Here is a 20,223-nt window from a genome sequence, read left to right on the forward strand (position 1 = left end):
GGGAGGTAAAGTAAGTTGCTCAAGGTCACAGAGGGAGCTTCGAGCAGAGTCTGTCCCTGTCACAGGCCTAGCTGACCCCAAATCTAGGGTTTTTTCCATGGATAGCAGCTCCCGGGTCTGAGTGCACATCACCCAAGGTGGGTGCAGGGCTGATGAGTGCACTTCATGTCAGCTCATCAGAGCTGGGACCCCTTCCCTGACCTCTTCCAGCACCTTCTCTTGCACCAGGGAAGGCGTCCTCATGGAGTCGTCTGTGTAACTGCCAGCTGCCTGCACAACACTTCCACCAAAGTTGCCTCATGTAGGCCTCCAGCCACGCCATGAGGCAGGTGCCCTTGCTCCTGTGTTAGGAAGCTGTCTGTCACTATAATAAAATACCCAAGAAAACTTAGAAAAGTTTATTTTGGTTCACAGTTTTGAAGGCTTCTGTCCACGGTCAGGTGTTTGGGCTAATGGCAAGGCAGCACTTCACGGCAGGAGCATGGGGTAGAGCAAAACTGATCACCCTGGGAGCCAGGGGGCAGAGAGAGCAGAAGAGACCAGGGCCCATGTCCCCCTTTGAAGACATGCCTGTCCCTGTCACAGGCCTGGGTTCACACAAGGCTCCATCTCTCTAAGATTCCACCACCTCCCTGTAGCACCTCCCTGGGGACGAAGTCTTAACACATGGGCCTCTGGTGGACACTCCAGATCCAAATTATAGTACCTTGACCCCCCCCCCATTACTCCAAGGCACCAAGGCTCACAGAGGTGAGGTGCTTACCTAAGGACACACAGCTGGTCTGAGGAGGAACTAGAAAGAGAATCAGGTTTGGCTGGGGTTAAGAATGGCCTGGTTTCTGTGGAGCCTCCAAGATGATCCTGGCAAAGCCTATCCCTGGTCATGGTCCCCAACCCAGGAAGAGGAAGGGGCTGGTCACACAGACACAGGCCAGTGCAGCATCCCCAGCCTGGAGGTGGGTTTTCAATGCTAAAGAACATGTGCTCTCAATGCCCAGAGTATGCATGGTGGCACGGAAAGGGACCCAGTCCAAAAAGGGCAGTCACCTTCTGTAAATCTGAAAAGTGATGTGTCGTCAGGACAGAGTTTACTGTTGTAAAAATTATCCTGAAAAGCTGTAGAGGAAGCCACATAAAAGAAAACCTTGAGACACTAGGAGAAAGTGGTGGGAGAAAGGGAGGAGAACTGAGGCTCCTACTGCCTGCTGCCCACACCACCACCCAACCCCGACTTCATTCCCTGCCGTTCTTGGGTATGGCTGGACACCTTCAACCCAGAAAACTCCATGACCTTCCTGGCACCAGTTCATGAGGTTTTACAAAAGGATACAGGATGCATCAGACATGCCACCAATAGGCATCCATGCAGCAATCTGGGGACCACCCCAAGCAACAGCTCAGGTGTGAAAGGATGAAGCCCAAAAGGGTGGTTCCAAGACCATCCCAGCCTAGAAGCCCCACACTCACATAGGAATGGGGATCTCTTATAACAGCCCCATGAGCTTCCAGAGGTCTCAGCAAGGGCATGCTCAGTGCCAAGCAGCAGAACTGTCAGGGAAGCTCAAATCCATGGCCTCTGTGTTATCAGCTTTCTTTTGCTGTAACAAAACACCTGAAATAATCAACTTAAAAAGAGGAAATGTTTATTTTGGCTTACAGTTTTGGAGGTTTCAGTCTATGGTCAGTCTGCTGCTCTTAGGCCTGTGGTGAGGGGGTACATGCTGGAGGAAACTGCCCAACATGGAGGGGAAGTTTAAGAGAGGAAGAGGAAGAGGCTGGGGTCTCAGAATCCCCTTTGATAGCATATCCCAGGGACCATAAGACCCCCCCCATTAGGCTCCTCCTCTTAAAGGTTCCCCAATAGCACTGTGGGCTGGGGACCAAGCCTTTATCACTTGAGCCTTTGGGGGACACTGGCAAACCATAGCAGCTTCCAACAGGTTTTCTTGTCCTCCCAGTCCAGGGTCACTTCTTATAAGCAATGTCACCTAGTATGCAACTGGCATTCCACCTTTCTCGGATTTCCACAGGAAAGGCGGAAGACAGCTCCCCAAGGTCTTTGCCCCCTGCCCCTTAGAGAAAGGACTTTGCTGACCCTTCCCTCACTGACCAGGCAGCAGTGCGGGCTGTACCCTGCCCCTTGCTTCCAGCCGTGCCTCCCTCCTCTGCTGCTCCCAGCCCAGCCCCTGCCCTCTCGGCTTGGCAGGCGAGAAGATGTTCCAGATCGACAGTGGGCGGAACGCCCCCCTGCACTCACCACCCTCAGAGCACTACACCATCATCTTCAACACCTTCGTCATGATGCAGCTCTTCAATGAGATCAACGCCCGCAAGATCCATGGCGAGCGCAACGTCTTCGATGGCATCTTCAGGAACCCCATCTTCTGCACCATCGTGCTGGGCACCTTCGCCATCCAGGTAGCCAGGCCCCTGCTCTCACCTGGGCTGGGCTGGGCAGTGAGCACCCCAGCCCTCTGTGCTGGCCGCTGAGGGCCTGTCCCCCTGTGTCTCTGCTCCCTTTGACCTCCAGATAGTGATCGTGCAGTTTGGAGGGAAGCCCTTCAGCTGCTCGCCGCTGCAGCTGGACCAGTGGATGTGGTGCATATTCATCGGGTTAGGAGAGCTCGTCTGGGGCCAGGTGGGTTCCTGGGGGTTGCAGGAGGTGCCTCTCTGCAGGGGAAGGGGAAGAGCACTGGACAGGGAATCCAGGAGCCCCCCAGGAATGGGTCCTGGCTCTGCCACAGACTCACTGCCACCCCAGGCAAGGCCCTCACCATCCCTAGGCATCTGAGCAGAGAGGGCCTGTCCAGGTCCCAAATGCTAGACATCTATATGCCACCACTCTGAATTTTGCCTTTTTATTTACCATTGCTCCTGTTATTAATATTTTTTAATCAATTTGGGATTTTTTTTAACAAATTTACTTCAAAAGGCAATATTATATTACTAACATAACTAGAAAATCAGTCACTTGCTATAAATAGAAGCTAACAAAAAATTTAATGTCATGAGCACAATGTTATTAAGTGCTAGCTAGACACTGTGGCCTGCCAAGGCTCAGGGCCTGAAGCCAGTGTGTTGAAAGGGGGCATTAGTCAGTGGTGTCCTGACTCAGAGGTACAAATCCTGCCGTGTTTGCAGTGTGACGCAGTACTGTGCCTGGGGTCACAGGAGATCTTCCCCGGCTTTGGGAATACTCTCTGGTGGCCCCTCTAGCCCTGATCCCAAGACATTCTTCAGCCAGTTCCCTCCCCTGTGTTTGCCGAGTTCCACGCACACTGAGCATTGAGTGTACCCACATGCACACGCACACACGCGCGCGCACGCCATCACAACTCTGACAGCTTGCTCCTGACCTAGGTGCTGGGTAGGTGTCCAGAGCTCATCCTGGGCCCAAGGAGCTTGATTTCCAAAGTGCTCAGACACCCAGGCAGTGGGGACCCCATGGGCCTGAGACATCATTTTCTCCTTCATGGCTGTCCCCAAGCTAGAGTAAGAAGCCACAGTGACAAAAATTAACTAGAAGCTACAGAAGAAAGTTATCAGCAGTACTGGAACTGGAGGTGGAACTCCAGTGGGTCTCCATCACTGAACTACATTCCCAGCACCTTTTAATTTTGAGACAGGGTCTAAATTTCCCAGGCTGACCTTGAACTTGTGACCCTCCTGCCTCAACCTCCCAAGTGGCTGGGATTACAGGTTTCATTTTGAAGTGACTACCATACCCAGGAGTTTCGTCTTTAAAATTTGGAGCTTCTTTGGAAAATTGATAGACTCAATTGGATCTAGGAACCCCCTTCTCTGGGCACCTCTTGGCACCAGGCCATCTCTATCAAACTGAAGCCCATACTCTGAGCTCTCAGCATCTGGGGGAGCAGATACTGAAGGACTAAGATCAATATCAGTGGACAGTGTTGTCCCTAAACTCCCAGGGAACCCTTAGGCTGAGTGTCTATCCTCATGGATTTAAGGGATCTCTAGCTTCTGCTACATCAGCCTAACTCTTGGGCCTCGGGTCCATGGACAAGCCGTTTGGGAAGCCTTCAGATGGAGAAGAAGCCACATCCCTTCCCGTATTGCCTTCCCAGTCCAAGATTGGCTAGCCCCAGGCCACCTGGACCTATGCCCTTGTTCCCTCGGTTTGGAGATCCCATAACCCAGTGACCTCGGGGGAAATGAACCCGGGAGACCTGAGGGCCAGCCATAGGAGAAGGTCTACACAGCAACTTACACACCTGGCTGCTTCCTCGCTGATGGGGAAACCAAAGCTCAGAGAGGGTACATGACCTGCCCAGGGCTACACAACCAGCACTTGTCTTCCAAGTCACATCTGGCAACTTCTAAAGGCCCAGAGGTCCCACTGTGCCCCTGAGTCTAGACGAGTGAGTGAAAAAGCAAGTTAACAAGAACTTGTAAAAGGTTGAGCCCAGGGATGGGAGAGATGGGCTAAGGAGCAAGTGGGTCCTGGGGCTGGATCGGCTGGTAGAGGAGGAGGGAGAGGAAGTGGAGGAGAAACTGGAAGGACAGGCTGCCCTGAACCCCTGCTGGGTGGCGTCCCTTGCAGGTCATCGCCACCATCCCCACGAGCAGGCTCAAGTTCCTGAAGGAGGCAGGCAGGCTCACGCAGAAGGAGGAGATCCCTGAGGAGGAGCTCAACGAGGACGTGGAGGAGATCGACCACGCGGAGAGGGAGCTGCGCCGCGGCCAGATCCTGTGGTTCCGGGGCCTGAATCGGATTCAGACACAGGTACAGGAAGCCCCAGGGTGGGGCCCAGGCCTTGCTGGCAGGTGGTGGCAGAGGTCAGTGTGTGCCTGCCACTCCCAGAGCTGGCTCTGGCACCGAGGGTGGCCACAGACAGGCCCAGGGGGCTTTCATAGCGCCCTGCAAAGAGCACTGCAGGCCCAGACCAGCCCTCACTGTGCACCAGCCACTCGCACACGACGCTCCTTACACACACACTCATGCTGCTACAGGACAGAGCAGCCTCCTCAGGAGACTCCATCACACCGTGGCCCCCCAGGAGTCGATGCAGGGGTCGATCCCACCCTGGGTTTCCAGGAGAAGTCCCTTGGGAGGGTGGTAGAAGGGCAGCTCTGAGGGCTGAGGTGAGTGAGGAGACTGTGGTGGCTGGGGACAGCCACCAGGAGGGGTAGGGCAAGGCTGGGTGGAAGCTACAGGCCAGGATTGCCTCAGGTTTTCTCAGGGACTCGGGGTGAGACCCTTATGGACCCACGCGCATCCTCTGCCCCCACAAGGGCTCCAGACACTCCCCCAGACTCCCACAGGTGGTTAAGGGGGCCCTGGGGAGCAAAGGTGGTTCTCCCCAGGTACACAGACACACGTGTGCCTGCCACGCACACACGTGGGGAGCCACCATGTGACATGTAATATAAACCATTCCCCTCCACTGGCACAAGCCTCATGCTCACCCAGAGCCCCCTCCCCCAGTCAGAGGCTGTTCACAGGCATGCTGTCACCATTCTGTGAGGTCGGGGTCAAAAGGGGACCAAGAAACCAAGAGAGAGGCCTCCTGACCTGAGAGGCCACCAGGGGCACTCCAGCTGGGGAGGTCATCCTGGATCCCTCCCTGACCCTCTGGGAAAGCTTGGCAAAGAGCCACGGCTGCACCTCGGTCTCCAGAGGTGGACTAGCAACTTCATTTCTGTCCTGTGCAGCAGGTGGCTCCCCTGGGCCACTTCTCACCGCACAGTGCCAGTCCCAAACCTCATCTCATTTGACCTTTATGGCCTGAGAGGACAGGTGGGTCTGCCTCCCCAGTTCTAGAAGCCTCTCAGCCCCTGGGGTGGCCCTTCTGCTGACATGGCATGACCCGGATGGGACAGGGAGTGGGTTTCAGACCCAGAGCTACCTGATGCAGCCTGGGCACCCCCTTCCCTAGCCAGGACCCTAGTGGCCCCACTTCCTGTGGGGGCAGAGCATCCGGTGGCTCCAGCCCTGCGACTGTCACTGCCTTGCAGATCTCCAGATTGCTGGAGGAACCAAAGACTATAGTTTCTAGAGCGGGCATGAGCAGAGCATACCCATACCCGCCTCTTCCTGAGCACTAACGTGGGCCTGGTGTTTGCCGTTTGCAGATAAGCCTGCCAGGTAGATGGCTTTGCCCCTTCTTAAGGACAAGAAACAGGACTCAGACAGGGGACTTGCCCAAGGTCACCTAGCTAGTAAGTGACAAAAGCCAGAATTTGGACCAAGGTCTGCCCACCCCAGAGCCCCCACCACAATGCTCTTGGCTCCAGGCCTGGCCCAGGGAGGCTGAGCAGCTACTCTTCCGGCCAAACAGCATGCTCACCCCCAGCCTCCCCCAGCCACGGTCCCCCGCCCTTAGCACAGGGGAGAGACTGGAACCCTGTGTCCTCCCGGGGACCCTGGGGCCTACAGATGGGCCCGGAGCTGAGCAGACATCTTTCAGAGCCTTGGAGTGTGTCTGGTATTTTTTGTTTTAAGTGACGTTGTCGTTGTCGCCGTGGCTGCGGCTGTTCTCGTGACCTTGCGCCTGTCAGTTGTGTAGCTGTCGTGTCCGTTCTTCTCGCAACTTGTCTCGTTCTCTCCTCCGTTGCAGATTGAAGTAGTCAATACATTCAAGAGCGGGGCCTCCTTTCAGGGGGCCCTGCGGAGACAGTCCTCCGTCACCAGCCAGAGCCAGGACGTAGCCAATCTCTCTAGCCCTAGTCGCGTGTCGTTGTCCAATGCTCTTTCCTCTCCGACCAGCCTTCCTCCTGCTGCAGCTGGGCGTGAGTGTGACTCCTTACCGCCTCTGCTGGCGCCACCAACGCCAGCCCCCGGGGCGGGCAGGGGCAGGGGTGCCAGAGGATGTGGGGGGCAGCTGGTCACGTCAGGCCCAGGGGGCTAAAGGGTCACTACCACTGAAGAGGGTCCCAGTTGGTCAGGAGGTCATAGCCAGTCACCCAGCAGGCCAGGGTCAGCTGGGTCCAGGGGTTACAACCAACCAGTCAGTGTCGTTAGGGTCACAAGCAGTCCAAAGGTCTGAGTCAGAGGATCACCAGCGGTCAGGAGGGTTGGGTTTCAGTGATCTAATGGTCTCAGTCCACCACAGATCCCAGAGGCCAAGACAGGCAGTCATAGAGCTGGCCAGAGTGTCATCTAGTTTAGTTGTACTTTGTTAGGAAAAGCCTAGCCCATGAGGACAAGGGTCAGAGTTGGCCTGCAGGTCACAACCTTGCAGTCAAAGTCAAGCAATGGGTACTGTGGGTCAGGGTAAAAGCCCCTCAGGGGTCACAGTGGGACCCCATCAAGAGAGAGGTCATGTCATCTCGGGTTTCCCAGATGATCAGATAATACCTAACTAACGGTGTTGGAAGTCATAACCAAGAGGGACAGACAAGCCAAGAGGTCACTGTAGGCCAGAGGTCACCATCAGTCAGGAGTCCCAAAATTCTGAAATCTCCCTTCTAGAATGTCCCTCCCTTTGCCCATCTGATGGCATCAGGGGACTTAAAATACTGTTCCTCTACTAGAAGTTGGGACACACTAAATTTCTGACCCCCTCCTGGAAAAGACAAGGCTCCTGCCCATGGGCATGGGGCATGCCTCACATCTCTTCTGGGTGCCAGCAGGCCCAGAGGGTTCAGGTCTAACCTTTGGCATCCTGTCCTTTATCTGCGGGTCTGAGGGATAGCCTGGGACTGTGACCCCCTCCTTCATCTCCCTCCTCCTCTCCTCATGCCGCCCCTTCTGACCTGAGTCCTCATCTCTCATCTCTGGATTTCCTGGCTTCTCCGTGACTTTAGGCCCCAGAAGGAGTCAGTCTGTATTTCCCAGATGCTCCCTGGTTTTGTCTCCAGTAGACCCCCCCACCACACTCAAGGGAGTCCCTGGGTCCAGTGTTCCCACCAGACAGGGGGAAACAGACTCCAGGCCTAACCTCTTGATGCTTCATGAAGTGCCCCTACCTGCACCCAAAACCACAGCAGCCACAACGCTCCTCCCTCCCCAGCAGGAAGGACCTGTGTGTGGTGTGGGAGCTATTCCATATGACCACAAAGAACCTGATCCTGTCCATGGCCTGCGCTTATCTCCTGCTCAGTTCACAAGACTGCAGGAAGGATGCAGAAAATGTTCATTCATTAGCACAAAAACACAGCGATGGGGTGACCAGATGGGCCAGGGGATATGGACATGTATGTAAGCAGATGGTGTCTGAGTCACGTTCCCAGAAGGTGCCGTCACTAGGAGATCACTGCCAGGCTTCCTCTGAGCAGGAAACACTTTGGTCCCATCCTCTCTGGTCTTTAGACCAAAGCCCTCACCTCAGTGGTTGACCTTCACCCAGATGACTGTTCTACTCCTTCCTGTCCCTGTAGCAGCTTAACGTTGACCTTGCGCAGCACCCCACCTGTCTAGAAGTGCAGTCTCCAAGTGTTCTGGCACGGAGACACCCCTGTTGGTGACTCCAGAATTGCTCTGGGTGACCCTGATCGCCAGGACTGTGGCTCCTGGATACAAGCTCAGTTCTTTTTTCCATTCCCTTTAACCACTGAGCCACATCCTCAGCCCTGCTTTTTATTTTATTTATTTTTGAGACAGGGCCTTGCTAAGTTGCTAAGGCTGGCATCCAACTTGTGATCCTCCTGCCTGAGCTCCCTGGCCACTGAGATTACAGGGGTGTGCCACCTTGCCTGGCCTCTTTCAGCCTCTTTCTTGAAGCACAGTGCTTCACACCGGCCAGGACAGAACTCACCCAACACTCCTGGGCACCCACACAGCCTTGGCAGACCTTCCCTGGGTTTAGTCCCTCAGCTTAGCCCTCACGATCAAGAAGAAAGCTCAGTCCTCTCACACCTCCGCGCCTCCTTCTCACCCTTTCTTTTGTGTCATTCAAGGAGGCCAGTAATGGGACAGCAGTGTTCCTTTGGAGAAATGCACATTATTGCCCACTTTTAAACTCCCTCCAGCCCAGATCACCCCCCCCCCTTATCCCAACTGACCTCAACTTTGGAAAAAGCCTCTGAATGGAGCTTAGGCAGAGGCTGTCCCAAAGCTGACCTACTGGTCCTCACCCCTGACCCTTCATTCTCCCAGAAGCCCCAGAGGGATTGGTCACACCAACTCCCTCACCCAAGCCCATCGCCAGGAACCTAGTGTTCCTACCCTCTTGTTTTAGAGTCCAGCCGATAACTGGGTCCCAGAAGGGCATAAGATCCCAAAAAGAACCTCAGCATCTTCTTGCCCAAGGGTACTGGCTCCAAGAGGGATCCCAACCTCTCTAAGTAAACATCCTTAGTCGTTTGCTTGAATAGTTTCCATAACAATGTTACCTCCTCTGGTCTCCAAGGACTCTGAGGACCCTCTAGATATGAGGCAAGGTCCCTTGAGAAGCCAAAATGCTTCCTGCCCACAGGGAGGTTTGAATCAAGTGGCCAGGACACAGCAGCAGGGCCCCATTGGGTGGACAGACAGGGGCTGCCCCCACAAAGCAGGATCTACACACTGGGGGCTCTTCAGCAAAGATGGCCATGTGCCTGCCGAGACACACAGAGCTGCAGTCTGTGTGCCCCTAGAGGAGTCAAACCACTGTCCCTAGGCCAACAAGAGTTGATCACCAGCCTGGACAACTTAGCAAGGCCCTGTCACAAAATGACTAGGAAGAAAGGACAGTCTACCAGCATGTTAATGGAACAGAGGAAGACACTGACAGACACCCACAGCAAAGGAGTGGCAGGAAGTCTGTCCCCTCACTGTCCCATCACACCACACCACTTCCCAGACAGGTCCACAGACCTGGAGGCGTGGAGGCTGAACTTCCATTCCACAGCGGGCGCCCACACCCACAGATTCACTGGGAAAAGTCCCCCAGCCTGGCAGGGAACGAGACGCAGCATGATTTCCCACTCGTGACCAGAACCCCATTCAGCTCTTTCATCAAACGCCAGGCTGCACAGCCTCTTCTTCCCCTCCACCCCCTCAAATCCTAACTCATCTCAAGCCATCTTTGTCCCGAGCAAGTCTGTAGCAGGTTCTATGTTCATCAGTGAATTCCTGCTCCTTCAGACCCACTCGTGAGCCAGGCCTGGGCCACATTCTGGACACCATGCCTCCCTAGACAGACAGAGGACCACCTGTCCCTGCCTCCCCTTCAGATTCCTGGTTTTGAGGACTGCTAGGGCAAGGAGTGTGCAGTGAGAAAGAGAAATCAAGACAAGGAGGAGGACAGAAAGCTGGACCTCTCTTTAGCATTTTGGTAACTCATTTAGTGCGACTTGGGTTGGTGAGAAAATGGCTTGCTTCTGGGTTGGGGGGGCCCCAGACCTCTCCACTGTCTGAATATGCCATGTGTTTGTTTCCCTAGAGGGCTAGAGAACCCTGGACACAGAGTTCAGCAAGAGAGAGTGAAATTAAAACAGGTTGTGAGTCTTTAACCTTGAGCCTGAAATGAATGTGAATCAATCCCAGACTCTTGGCTTCCTTGAAGCCGGGTAAACATTCGAGTATGTGGAACCCCGGAACCATCTCAGAGCGGGGCCTGTGCATCCCCCAGAGCCCTCCTGTAGCGCCAGGTGCCCTGTGCTGACCAAGCCACACCAGCTGAATCCCGCCCACTGGGCCCTTCCTCTTTCCTGGTCCCTGTACCCAAACTTGGCTTCTGCCCCCAAGTCCCATCTCCACGGCAGGCAGGGAGGGGAGATGGAAGAGCATTTTTTTTTTCTTCCCATATATATTTTTTTCCATTTCAGCCACAGAGAGAACCGAAGTGGAGACTTGAGATGGCCGTGGCGGGGTGTCCCGAAAAGTCTTGTCCCCACAGTCTTGTCCAGAGCAGTTCATTATTTCTGTTGTCTCCATGCCAGGGGGAGGGTGGAAGGGCCTCATCTCATTGTGTGTCGTCCCCTCTGCGTTGTCAGTCACATGACAGGGGCCTGCCACTGTCCCCTTCCCCCACACATGCACCAAGTGCTCCAGCCGGCATCTCAATGCACATCAGCCTCAGAAAGCACATGCACTAGGGCAGGGCCAGTGACACTGATCACTCCCATTTCACAGATGAGAAAACTGTTTTGTTCTGCCGTTTTCTCTCAGTCAATGGTGTGATGGCCCATACATCCAGAAATCCGAGTATTCATCATCTCTACAGAGCCACCAATAGGGAAGTCAGGGCAGCCAAGGGGGCCATCACAAAGTGCCAGCACTAATGCAGTGTCTGGCCAGCTCTTGCTTGGCATCTGTTGCCTCCTATGTAAAGCATGATTCCAGCAAGTGCTGGACTCTGGAGGGACTCTGGAGAGACAGAGATGCTCCTTAGAAAACAAGCGAAAGTCAGCACTGATAACTGATATCCCACAGCAGAGGGGAACTTCATGGGGGAGGAGAGAGCCAAATGGGGTGACCTGGCACCAGACCAAGAAGGACAACTGCAGAACCCAAGTTAACTCTCCCTGTGTTTGTCCTCAGAAGGCAGAGCGCACATGAGAGCTATAGAAGCCCTCTCCCCAAAACAGGGAAATACGCCTCAGTTATGACACGTAGAATCACCAACCAGAGACACCCAGAAAATTCACTCCCAGGGAACAGGCTTCCCCATCATGCCATCAGAGGAGCCAGCCCTGGGTTAGCCGAGAGCTCAGGCTGGGACTTCTAGGGCCTCCCCACAACCATCTCCACGGTCCTCTGCTTCCCTGCAGGCCGGGGGTGTCACCAAGGCCCTGCCCCTCGGCCCCACCCCCCATACACACTCCATACCCAGCCACCGTGTTTCCTCCACCTCTCACTCTGCTCTGAGTTGGGGCTGGGAAGAGAGCACAAGGCACCTTTGTCCTGAGGCCCATCAGTCCCCTGAGGTGACAGGCATGTCCCCTCTCCCAAGAGCCCAGAGAGGGGACACCTCTCTCCCAGGTGAGGGTCCTGCCCCTCTGCACCCTGTAAGGCAGGACAGAGCCTGACCAGAGAGGCAGTGTGGGTCCCCCATAGTCAAGGCACAAAAGGCAGCAGAGTCAGAGCCCTACACTTGGGTCTCTTCCTACTTCCAAGTCCCCGTCCACTGTCCTTGAAGACCCAATGACCAGCCTCCTTCCAATCTTCAGAGGAGGCTGAGCCTCGTTGCGTGGCTCACCACTGACAAGAAACACTGTACACGCTCCCCGGAACTGCCCGGGGAGGCTGGGCATGGCCATCTGCTTCTGGCCTCATTTTTTCGGTTTTGTGTTTTCAAAGCACAAATAAAGAAATGAACAAAACACCCCAGGAAACCAGAGAACCCCCCACCACCACCAAAGCAAGCTCCACTGACTGGCCAGGGCTGTGAGTCTATACTCGAGTGTTTACCTCCCAAATGCATGAAGGAAAGAAACGCTGGGTACAAACGATCTCGTTCACATTGTCCAGGCTTCCAAGTGTAGCCGTGTGTCCGTCTGTGTGTGCTGTGTGGTTCCTGACCCTGCTGTGGCATGCTCCCTGCCCCTGAATGTCACCATCTGCGGCTCCTTCGTGCTTTCTGGCTGCCTTTGCTCTGCGCCTCAGAAAGACCTGAGCTGGCTTCATCCGCTTTGCTGCCTCCGTTTGATGTCCCCATTCTCTGTTTGGCCTCGTGTGTCTTCTCTCATCCCCGCTCATCCAGCCGTCTCTCCTTCCTGTTCCTTTACTGTGTGACACGTAACTTGTTCCATGTGGTTTGGTTTCTTAACTGTGTGTGGTTTTTTGGGGTTTTTTGGTTTATTTTTAAAATTAATAATATTAAAAAAAAAAAAAAAGCCTCTCCTCTTTCCCCGTCTCTTCCCCGCCCTACTCCCTTCTGCATGGTCGAACCTCTGCTGTCAAGTTAACCAGGCTCAGTCTCTCACTAGGTCGGGGTGCCCGTTGGAGTGGACCATGCTTCCGTTCACCACTGTGTCCCAGCATCTCTTTCATGGTGCTTGATGACCCTCCTGTCCTAATACTGTAGTTCTGACCAAAACCAAAGCCATTTTTAAAAACCAGCTCATGGATGCACATCACCTCAGCCCCTCTGCCATTCTTCCCTCCCTGCGATGCGCATAGCACCCAGCGACTGTGGACTCCAGCCGCCTGCTGCCCTCACCCTCCTCCAGCCCCATCCTCTGAGCCCCCCCGGAGCCCCCCCAGGCCCCAGGGCTGCTCCTGAGCCCTGTGCTTCCCTTGCAGATCCGCGTCGTGAAGGCGTTCCGTAGCTCTCTCTATGAAGGGTTAGAAAAGCCCGAGTCTCGAACCTCCATCCATAACTTCATGGCTCATCCTGAATTCCGGATCGAAGATTCACAGCCCCACATCCCCCTCATCGACGACACCGACCTGGAAGAAGATGCCGCGCTCAAGCAGAACTCCAGCCCGCCGTCATCGCTCAACAAGAACAACAGCGCCATCGACAGCGGGATCAACCTGACGACCGACACGAGCAAATCAGCTACCTCTTCAAGTCCAGGGAGCCCCATTCACAGCCTGGAGACGTCGCTTTAGCTGAGGACCCTGTTGCCCACCCGCTGGCCTGCCCTAAGGGACCCGCTGCCACCGCTCCCGGGCACCCACCCCTCCAGGCACCCGACTCACCCACGCAGCAAGGAGCAACCCCAGGAAACCAAATACTGGAGAGAAAACCGACGTTTCCACCCACAGACCTTTCTCTGGCTGCGATGCTGTTTGAACAATTTTTCACTTCGAGGCAAGGGCCGGGTTCCCGTGGGCCTCTGGGAGGAGTGAGCAGTTATCCCAAAGGGAGCCTTTCTTGGCTCCCACTCAAGACATGGACCAGCCATGCACCCACCCGGCCACCACGTCCCCCGCATGAATGTACTGGACACTTTCCATCCTCCCCTTGTTTGGTTTTGGGGGGGTTGGAGAGGGGGAGGGGTTTTTTTGTTCGTTTGTTTTCTTAGGCGGGAACTGCAAACAGGACTCTTTTCTGAGACTATTTATCCGATCCACTGGTCTGTGAGTTTTTGAAATGCTTGCGCAGCATGGTCTCAGTTGTATAGATTAATTTAATAACTTTTTGAAATCGCAGAGCTTAACTCGCCTAGTAGATTTGCACCAATGGAACCGAAGAACTTCATAGACACTCACGAGGTTATATCCATTTCTTTGTATCTATATCAACGTATACTTTCCAAGACTGTATACGTCCATATAGATAGGTAGATATATATATATATATATATAAATATATATACATGGATATATAAAGTTTCTTTGCCGGCATGTTGCCTTGTTTCTGCTTAAATTGCTCTATTTTAACTTATTTATGTCCTAAAAGAAGAATGTAATTTGTTTACAAACCTGTAGATAATGTCTTTGGCTATTTGTACGGTTCAAGAACACTGGTGGCTGAGATGCTATAAAAATAGCTCGGCCCAACAGACACTTCCCCTGGATTGCATCCTCGATGTTTTACAATAGCCATGCTCTGATTTTTGCCTGCTATTTCCGTTCAATGACGTCACTACCGTGGGAGGCTCAGGCAGAAGCCAAATGCTACTGAGGATCCATCCGGAGGTGTTCAGCCACAGGCTCCGTAGACGAAGGGAGAAGAGGAGAGAAGGTTTCCTAGGTTTGTGGCACCAGTGGCTGTCACAGCCCAAGGATGTCAAAAGCACTGGCTCAAGACTTTTCTCTCAATGAAACTCGCTTGAGTTTACCAAGAGCATTTCCAAAATAGGTTGTGTTTGGCGCTGTCTGCACAGAGGTTGAGGTAGTGTTGAAATATTATAAATGCTATTGTGTTGATTTTTTTTTTTTAGTTAGTAATTTAGAAGTTTATTTCCTTATAAATGGCAGCATATAAGCTGTTGGCACACTGGATGAAGATCGGTATGGCTTGCTGCTTTTATTTTTATTTTTGAAGAAGAATAGCCTTTTTCTCTGCACTATTTAGATCCGAATGAACCTTATGATGTGTATATTGAGATGTATTCAGTGTGATTTTTAAACCAAATTGTCTTCCTTTAGCCACAATATATACTGTAACCTGTAACAGCAAGTCTTGCTTCCCCAGACAGAAAGCCATTCTGAAACCCTCCCATATCACAGGTCAGAAAAGGTGGCTATTTTCCCCCCAAGACAATAACAGCACTAGTAATCCCACTTAATAAGAGCTTATTTAATTGTCTGTCAGCCTCTTAACTGCTAAGCACTTTGTGGGTCTCAGCTTTTTTCATAAAAGAACTTTTGTATTTAATACAAAGTTTGCTTTGAGACTTTTCAGCATACAATCTTTTTCCATAAACTTGTACAGTGCAAAAGACATTTTGAATACCATGATCGATGATGTCCCATGCTTCAAGGAAAACCAAACACTTCCCGCCTCGCTTGCAAAGTCCATTCCTCACTCTGACCCTTCCCCACAGTCATTTCGTGTCTGCCTGGCCCCTGCCCCTTCTCCAGGCCCAGAGAACTCTTCCACTACCAAGATGAGAGCCACCGGGAAAAGAGCCATAGTCAGCTGGGAGGGCCCGTGTCTGCACAGCTGTGGAAAAACCTGACAGCTTTGGGGTTCAAATCAGCCCATCCCAACTGGCAAAATCTTTCTCTAAGGAGGACCTTCCGTGCAAAAGAGCATCGCCTGAGTGTCGCTAAGAAGTCTCTCTGAATGTATCCAGCAGAGGAAACACCACCCTCGGATGTGCTTATTGGATTCTAGTATAAACACCACCAAAGCCAGCCCACTCGCTCCTCCGAGGAAGGAGAGACCGGCACGCAGGAAACATGGGGCAGCCCTGGAACATGGTAGTTTCTTTTGGAGTTTCCCTTTCTCACGTTTTTTTCCCATCTTCCCCTTCTTTGTTCAATCATGTATCTGTGACCTCATTCCATGATATCAGGATGGTCGTACTTGCTCACCAGACTCCCCTGTGCTTCTGGAGCCAGGATGCAAGGCAAATGGGAGGGGCGCTCTGAGCAGATCCCAGCTGGGGTGATAGGGATCCACGGAAGCCACCAGGGAGGCCCGACATGGGCGTCTGGTCTCTTCTCGTCAGGAATGATGGACAATCGCACACACAGACCCCTCACTCTCAAACTTGCACACATCCACACACGCACGCACACAGGAAATGGTTGGTTTGTCACAACTCACTGTAGTATACAAAGCTTGCACTCTGCGTCCTATATCTAGCAGCATGGGGTACGTTTGGCAGATCACCCCATTAGGGGGTAAATAATTTATGACCATTCATCTGTTTTTATGAATTTTTTTATCTAGACAATAATTGTAAATAAAGAACTCACCGTCTCTGTTCATTTAATACTATGCAATGGGTATGCTTTCAATTGCCGACTCTTCTGACTCCCACAGTGTGGTTCTGAGATGTGTTTTCAGGAAAAAAAAAAAAAAAGAAAAAGAAACACCATCAATCAGAACATAGTCAATATATACTGTGTAAATTATGCTGTTCTAGTTTGGACTACACACTCTTGCTTCTGTCCTATTCTCTAGACCCGGGCTCTAGGAGAAGGTAGGAGGGGTAGCTCTGAGGTCTAAGCTCCCCACCTCAGAAGAGATGAGGGAAAAGCAGAGACATGTTCAGTGACTCCTGATGCTACAGGTCGACCTACCTTTGGAGGAGGGAAGGGAGGGCTCTTCCTGCAATATGGGGCTTTCTCTAACTCAGGAGCAGACCCCAATGCTCCAGCAACCCTCACCAGGGCCCCATGTCTCAACCCCAGCATAGAACTGGCAAGAGCGGGGGCATCCTGCTTCTGAGAGCACATTGCTCTTGAGCCAGGACTCTGAACCTTGACACTCAAGAGCCCCTCTGCCCAACTGTGTTAAAATGGCGCATCTATCCCTCCTGACGTCCTATGTAGTCTTAGGCCTATTTCTGCAATTTCTCTTCTATTCCCTCATCTGGATGTCTCCTCTGGCACCAGCCACACTGTTTTGCTTACTGTCACTTTGGAATGTTTTATTCTGTGGCAGAGTGAGTCTCCTTCACCCCACTTGAACAAAATCTCCTAGTTATTCTCTCATATCTATTCTTCTGAGGTAATGTTAAAAATCTGCCAAGACCTCCATCCTCTGCCCTCCTCCCAGCCCAGATCCTGGGTCCTGTCACCCTATGTGCCATCCCTCTCCCCACATTGTAATTACTGCTCCCCAGGGTCACTAAATACAGTGTGTCCTGTCAGAAGGGACAAAAGGGGAATCCTGAATCTCGAAGGAAGCCTGATGTCCCTCCTGTCATTTCACCTGTTGCCCAGGCCTAGGAGTTGTGAGGAAGAGTCCACTGAGCCCCCACCCAGCCTTAGCTTAGGAACCAAAGTCACCTCATGATTATGCAGAGGTGGACCCTCCATCTTCCGCCAATCATCAGAAGATAAAAAGGGGTTCTCCTAGACCCAGAGCTATGAGGGTGAGCTCGGAGAGAATGTGGGGCCCACGCTGTACTGTTCATGGGAGAAACGTTTGTTCCTGTCTCCACTTCCCGAACTTGTTTTTAGGTTATTTTATTTCAGGTTTTTTTTTTTTTTCAGAGAGTGGGGGTCCCCTCTTATTTAATTCAGAGCTCCAGCGCCTGTGAGATACAGAAGTTTCTTGCCCGGATGTTCTCTGTGCCCTTCCTCCCCTCACCCTATTCCTGTTCTGCCTACTGGAGGCTGCCAACCTGGTGCATCTGACGAGCCTCCCCCTCAAATCTTTCTTGCAGCAACATCTGTACCCCACTTGAGAGGATCTGGCAGGGAAGGGCTGCTTCCTGAAGGCTTTAGGGTCTCCCAGAGCCAAGGCCATAATGGGACAACAGGAAACCCCAGGTCTTTTCCAGGTTCCAAATCAAGCTCTCCTGATTTAAATGTAGGGATCCCACTACCCAAAAGGCAGGAGACGGAGCAGGGAGAAAGATCCCAGGCCCTGGGCAGCTGCCATTACCACCCCCTCCAAAAAATAAAGAGATTCGAGGCTTCTCGGGGCCACCCCTCAGCCCCTCAGTCTGTTTTGTAATGTCTGTGGTGCTCTCCCTCCCGAGCGGTTCCTCTCGGGGGTCGCCACACTTGCTAACTCTTGTGTGCACATCTTTTATAACAGAGTAGTGAGGGACTGGTGCCGCCTCCAGCTTCCATAAGCTGCCCGGGCTCTGGGGGTGGGGGGCCTCTGGGACAATTGGGGCTGGGAAGAGACTGTGCTCTTACTGTACACTCTTTATTTCTCTGTATCTCTGGCTTGTGCTCTTTGTAACTAATGGGATTTGTCTGCCTTTTCAACACTATACTGAGCAATAACAATAAATGCACACGTGGAAATGCAGGCATGCTTCCCATCACAAGGCCTTTTTCTGAAGGACAGCTGGGCCCCCACCCTCTGTGGGTTTAAATTTGGGGAAATCAAGCCCCTGGTTGGGAAGGACACTTTGCTCTCCCTCTACTAGGTCACACCTTTTGACCACCCACCAAATGAAGGAGGCAAACTTAACTTGACCATCTTAGAAAGACTTTGGGGGGAAAGGCCTCCAGAGGATATAAAGAAACTCTGGGGCAAAGGGATTGGGAGGTGAAGGGCACAGGTTAGAGAAAGCTAAGAATGACTTGGGGTCTGGGATTAACCAGAGGGAGGAGATGGGAAATACAGACATAGGATACAGGTGGCATCTTCCACTGGGGAGGGGGAAGACAGAGGGAGTCTGAACTTTGCCAAGCTCTGCTGAGCATCGGAAGAGAAGGAGAATATTCCCAGACTGAGAAACAATTCTCAATGTTGCTTCAAAAGCTGAGGTTTATACACACACAATCCCAGCTCTTCTCGGGTTGAACTGATGCTTAGAACAAGAACCACTGGCCCATCCTACTTCCAAGTAATTAGACATCCAAGGTTCATTTATTTAACATCAGTTCTCAGAAGCAGCATTACAGATTGAGCATCCCTAATCCAAAGATGTTTTGGATGCTGATCTAACATCATGAGTAAAAATTTCACACCACAAATCTTCACTTCATGCCAAAATTTATTAAAATACTACATAAAAGTGTTTGTGTTTAGATTTGGGTCCCGTCCCCAAACCATCTTGTTATGAATATGTGAATTTTCCATATCCCAAAAAATCAAACATTTCTGGTCCCAAGCATTTCAGGTAAGAGATACTCAACCTGTATTATATTTCCTACTTTCCAGAGAAGGAAACAGCAGCTCAGAGAGGTGAATGAAGAATTTGCCCATATAATAAGCAAGAGGTGTGGTACTGATACCTGTCCATCTTGATGCCAGGGTCAGCACCTAAACTTCTCTATAACAAAGTCTTTCAGTCCCACTCACAAATATCTTGTGAGTACAAATATGAGTAAAATACATACCCATTGTTTGTCCCAAATTTTCTGTTTCTTCAACCTCAATGTTTACACCAGGAAATTCCATTAATAACGACTACGCTGCTGCATTATATTTAGATTATATCTAATATGCCTCTATGCCAATTTCCCACTGGCTCAGAAAGAACTGACCTATCACCCAGAAGATCAGTGGTGCAACTACCCAACGAAGACTAGGGATCCCTTGAAGAACAGGAGACCAACAGGTCCCCCTCTGCTGTATTCCCTGCTCTACCCTAAGAACCACTCCCTCTGGGCTGGGGTTGTAGATACAGGAGCTTGGCAGAGTGTGTGCCCCACCCATGTGAAGCACTGGGGCACTGGGTTCAATCCTCAGCACCCATAAAAATAAATATAAATTAATTAATTAATTAATTAATTAAATAAAGATATCATGTCCATCTTTAACTAAAAAATATTTTTAAAAAAGAACCACCCCCTCATGCCCCCACAATATTTCTTCATTGGAGAGAAATAAATCTCAGAAGCTGGGGTGGGCATGGAAGGCTGGCTTGCTTCCTGAGACTTATTTAACAGGGAACTCCCCGGGCCTCCTCTCCAAAGCTCCTTGACAGCCTGTGCCTATCAACATCTTCCTGGGGACATCACTGAGCAGGACTTTTAGCCCCAGTTTCTACAGAGGAAACTGAAGGACTGTGACTCACTAAAGAAAGCAAGTCTCCCCTGAAAGCTGCTTGCCCCCTAGTACTTGAGTGGGCCCAGGCCTAGACCATGTGTGGCCCAGGCTCTGTCCTGCAGTGCGGAATTCTCCATGTGCTTGTGGAGAGATCCTTGGCTGCCCTCCCTTGGGAAAGCCAGGCAGCTAGGAGTTGGGGACACTGAGGGTTGGACTCCTGGACTCCAGATACAGGAGCTTGGCTGAGGTCCCTCCACGCCTGGGGGAATCTACCTGATAAGCCAGCCAGCCTCACAGGATCCCAGGCTTT

The 20,223-nt window shown here is 52.1% G+C and overlaps 1 protein-coding gene across 6 annotated transcripts in view; it reads left to right on the plus strand.

The window, feature by feature from the left end:
• Positions 1-16,197, plus strand: part of Atp2b2 (ATPase plasma membrane Ca2+ transporting 2) — a 133,377-nt gene extending 117,180 nt beyond the window's left edge. For 2 of the 6 annotated variants that reach the window (XM_076841203.1, XM_076841204.1), the window contains 6 exons: positions 2,207-2,418; positions 2,531-2,638; positions 4,565-4,747; positions 6,582-6,753; positions 10,329-10,383; positions 13,133-13,211. In XM_076841203.1, the coding sequence (XP_076697318.1) occupies positions 2,207-2,418; positions 2,531-2,638; positions 4,565-4,747; positions 6,582-6,753; positions 10,329-10,336 (683 nt within the window). In that variant the 3' untranslated portion in view covers positions 10,337-10,383; positions 13,133-13,211. Of the gene's footprint in view, positions 1-2,206; positions 2,419-2,530; positions 2,639-4,564; positions 4,748-6,581; positions 6,754-10,328; positions 10,387-13,132 lie in introns of all 6 variants that reach the window. The other 4 variants (XM_076841201.1, XM_076841202.1, XR_013089505.1 and 1 more) reach the window with 3 other exon arrangements.
• Positions 16,198-20,223: the final 4,026 nt, after the last annotated feature.

This window comes from Callospermophilus lateralis, chromosome 20 (assembly GCF_048772815.1).
Source record: "Callospermophilus lateralis isolate mCalLat2 chromosome 20, mCalLat2.hap1, whole genome shotgun sequence".
NCBI lineage: Eukaryota > Metazoa > Chordata > Mammalia > Rodentia > Sciuridae > Callospermophilus > Callospermophilus lateralis.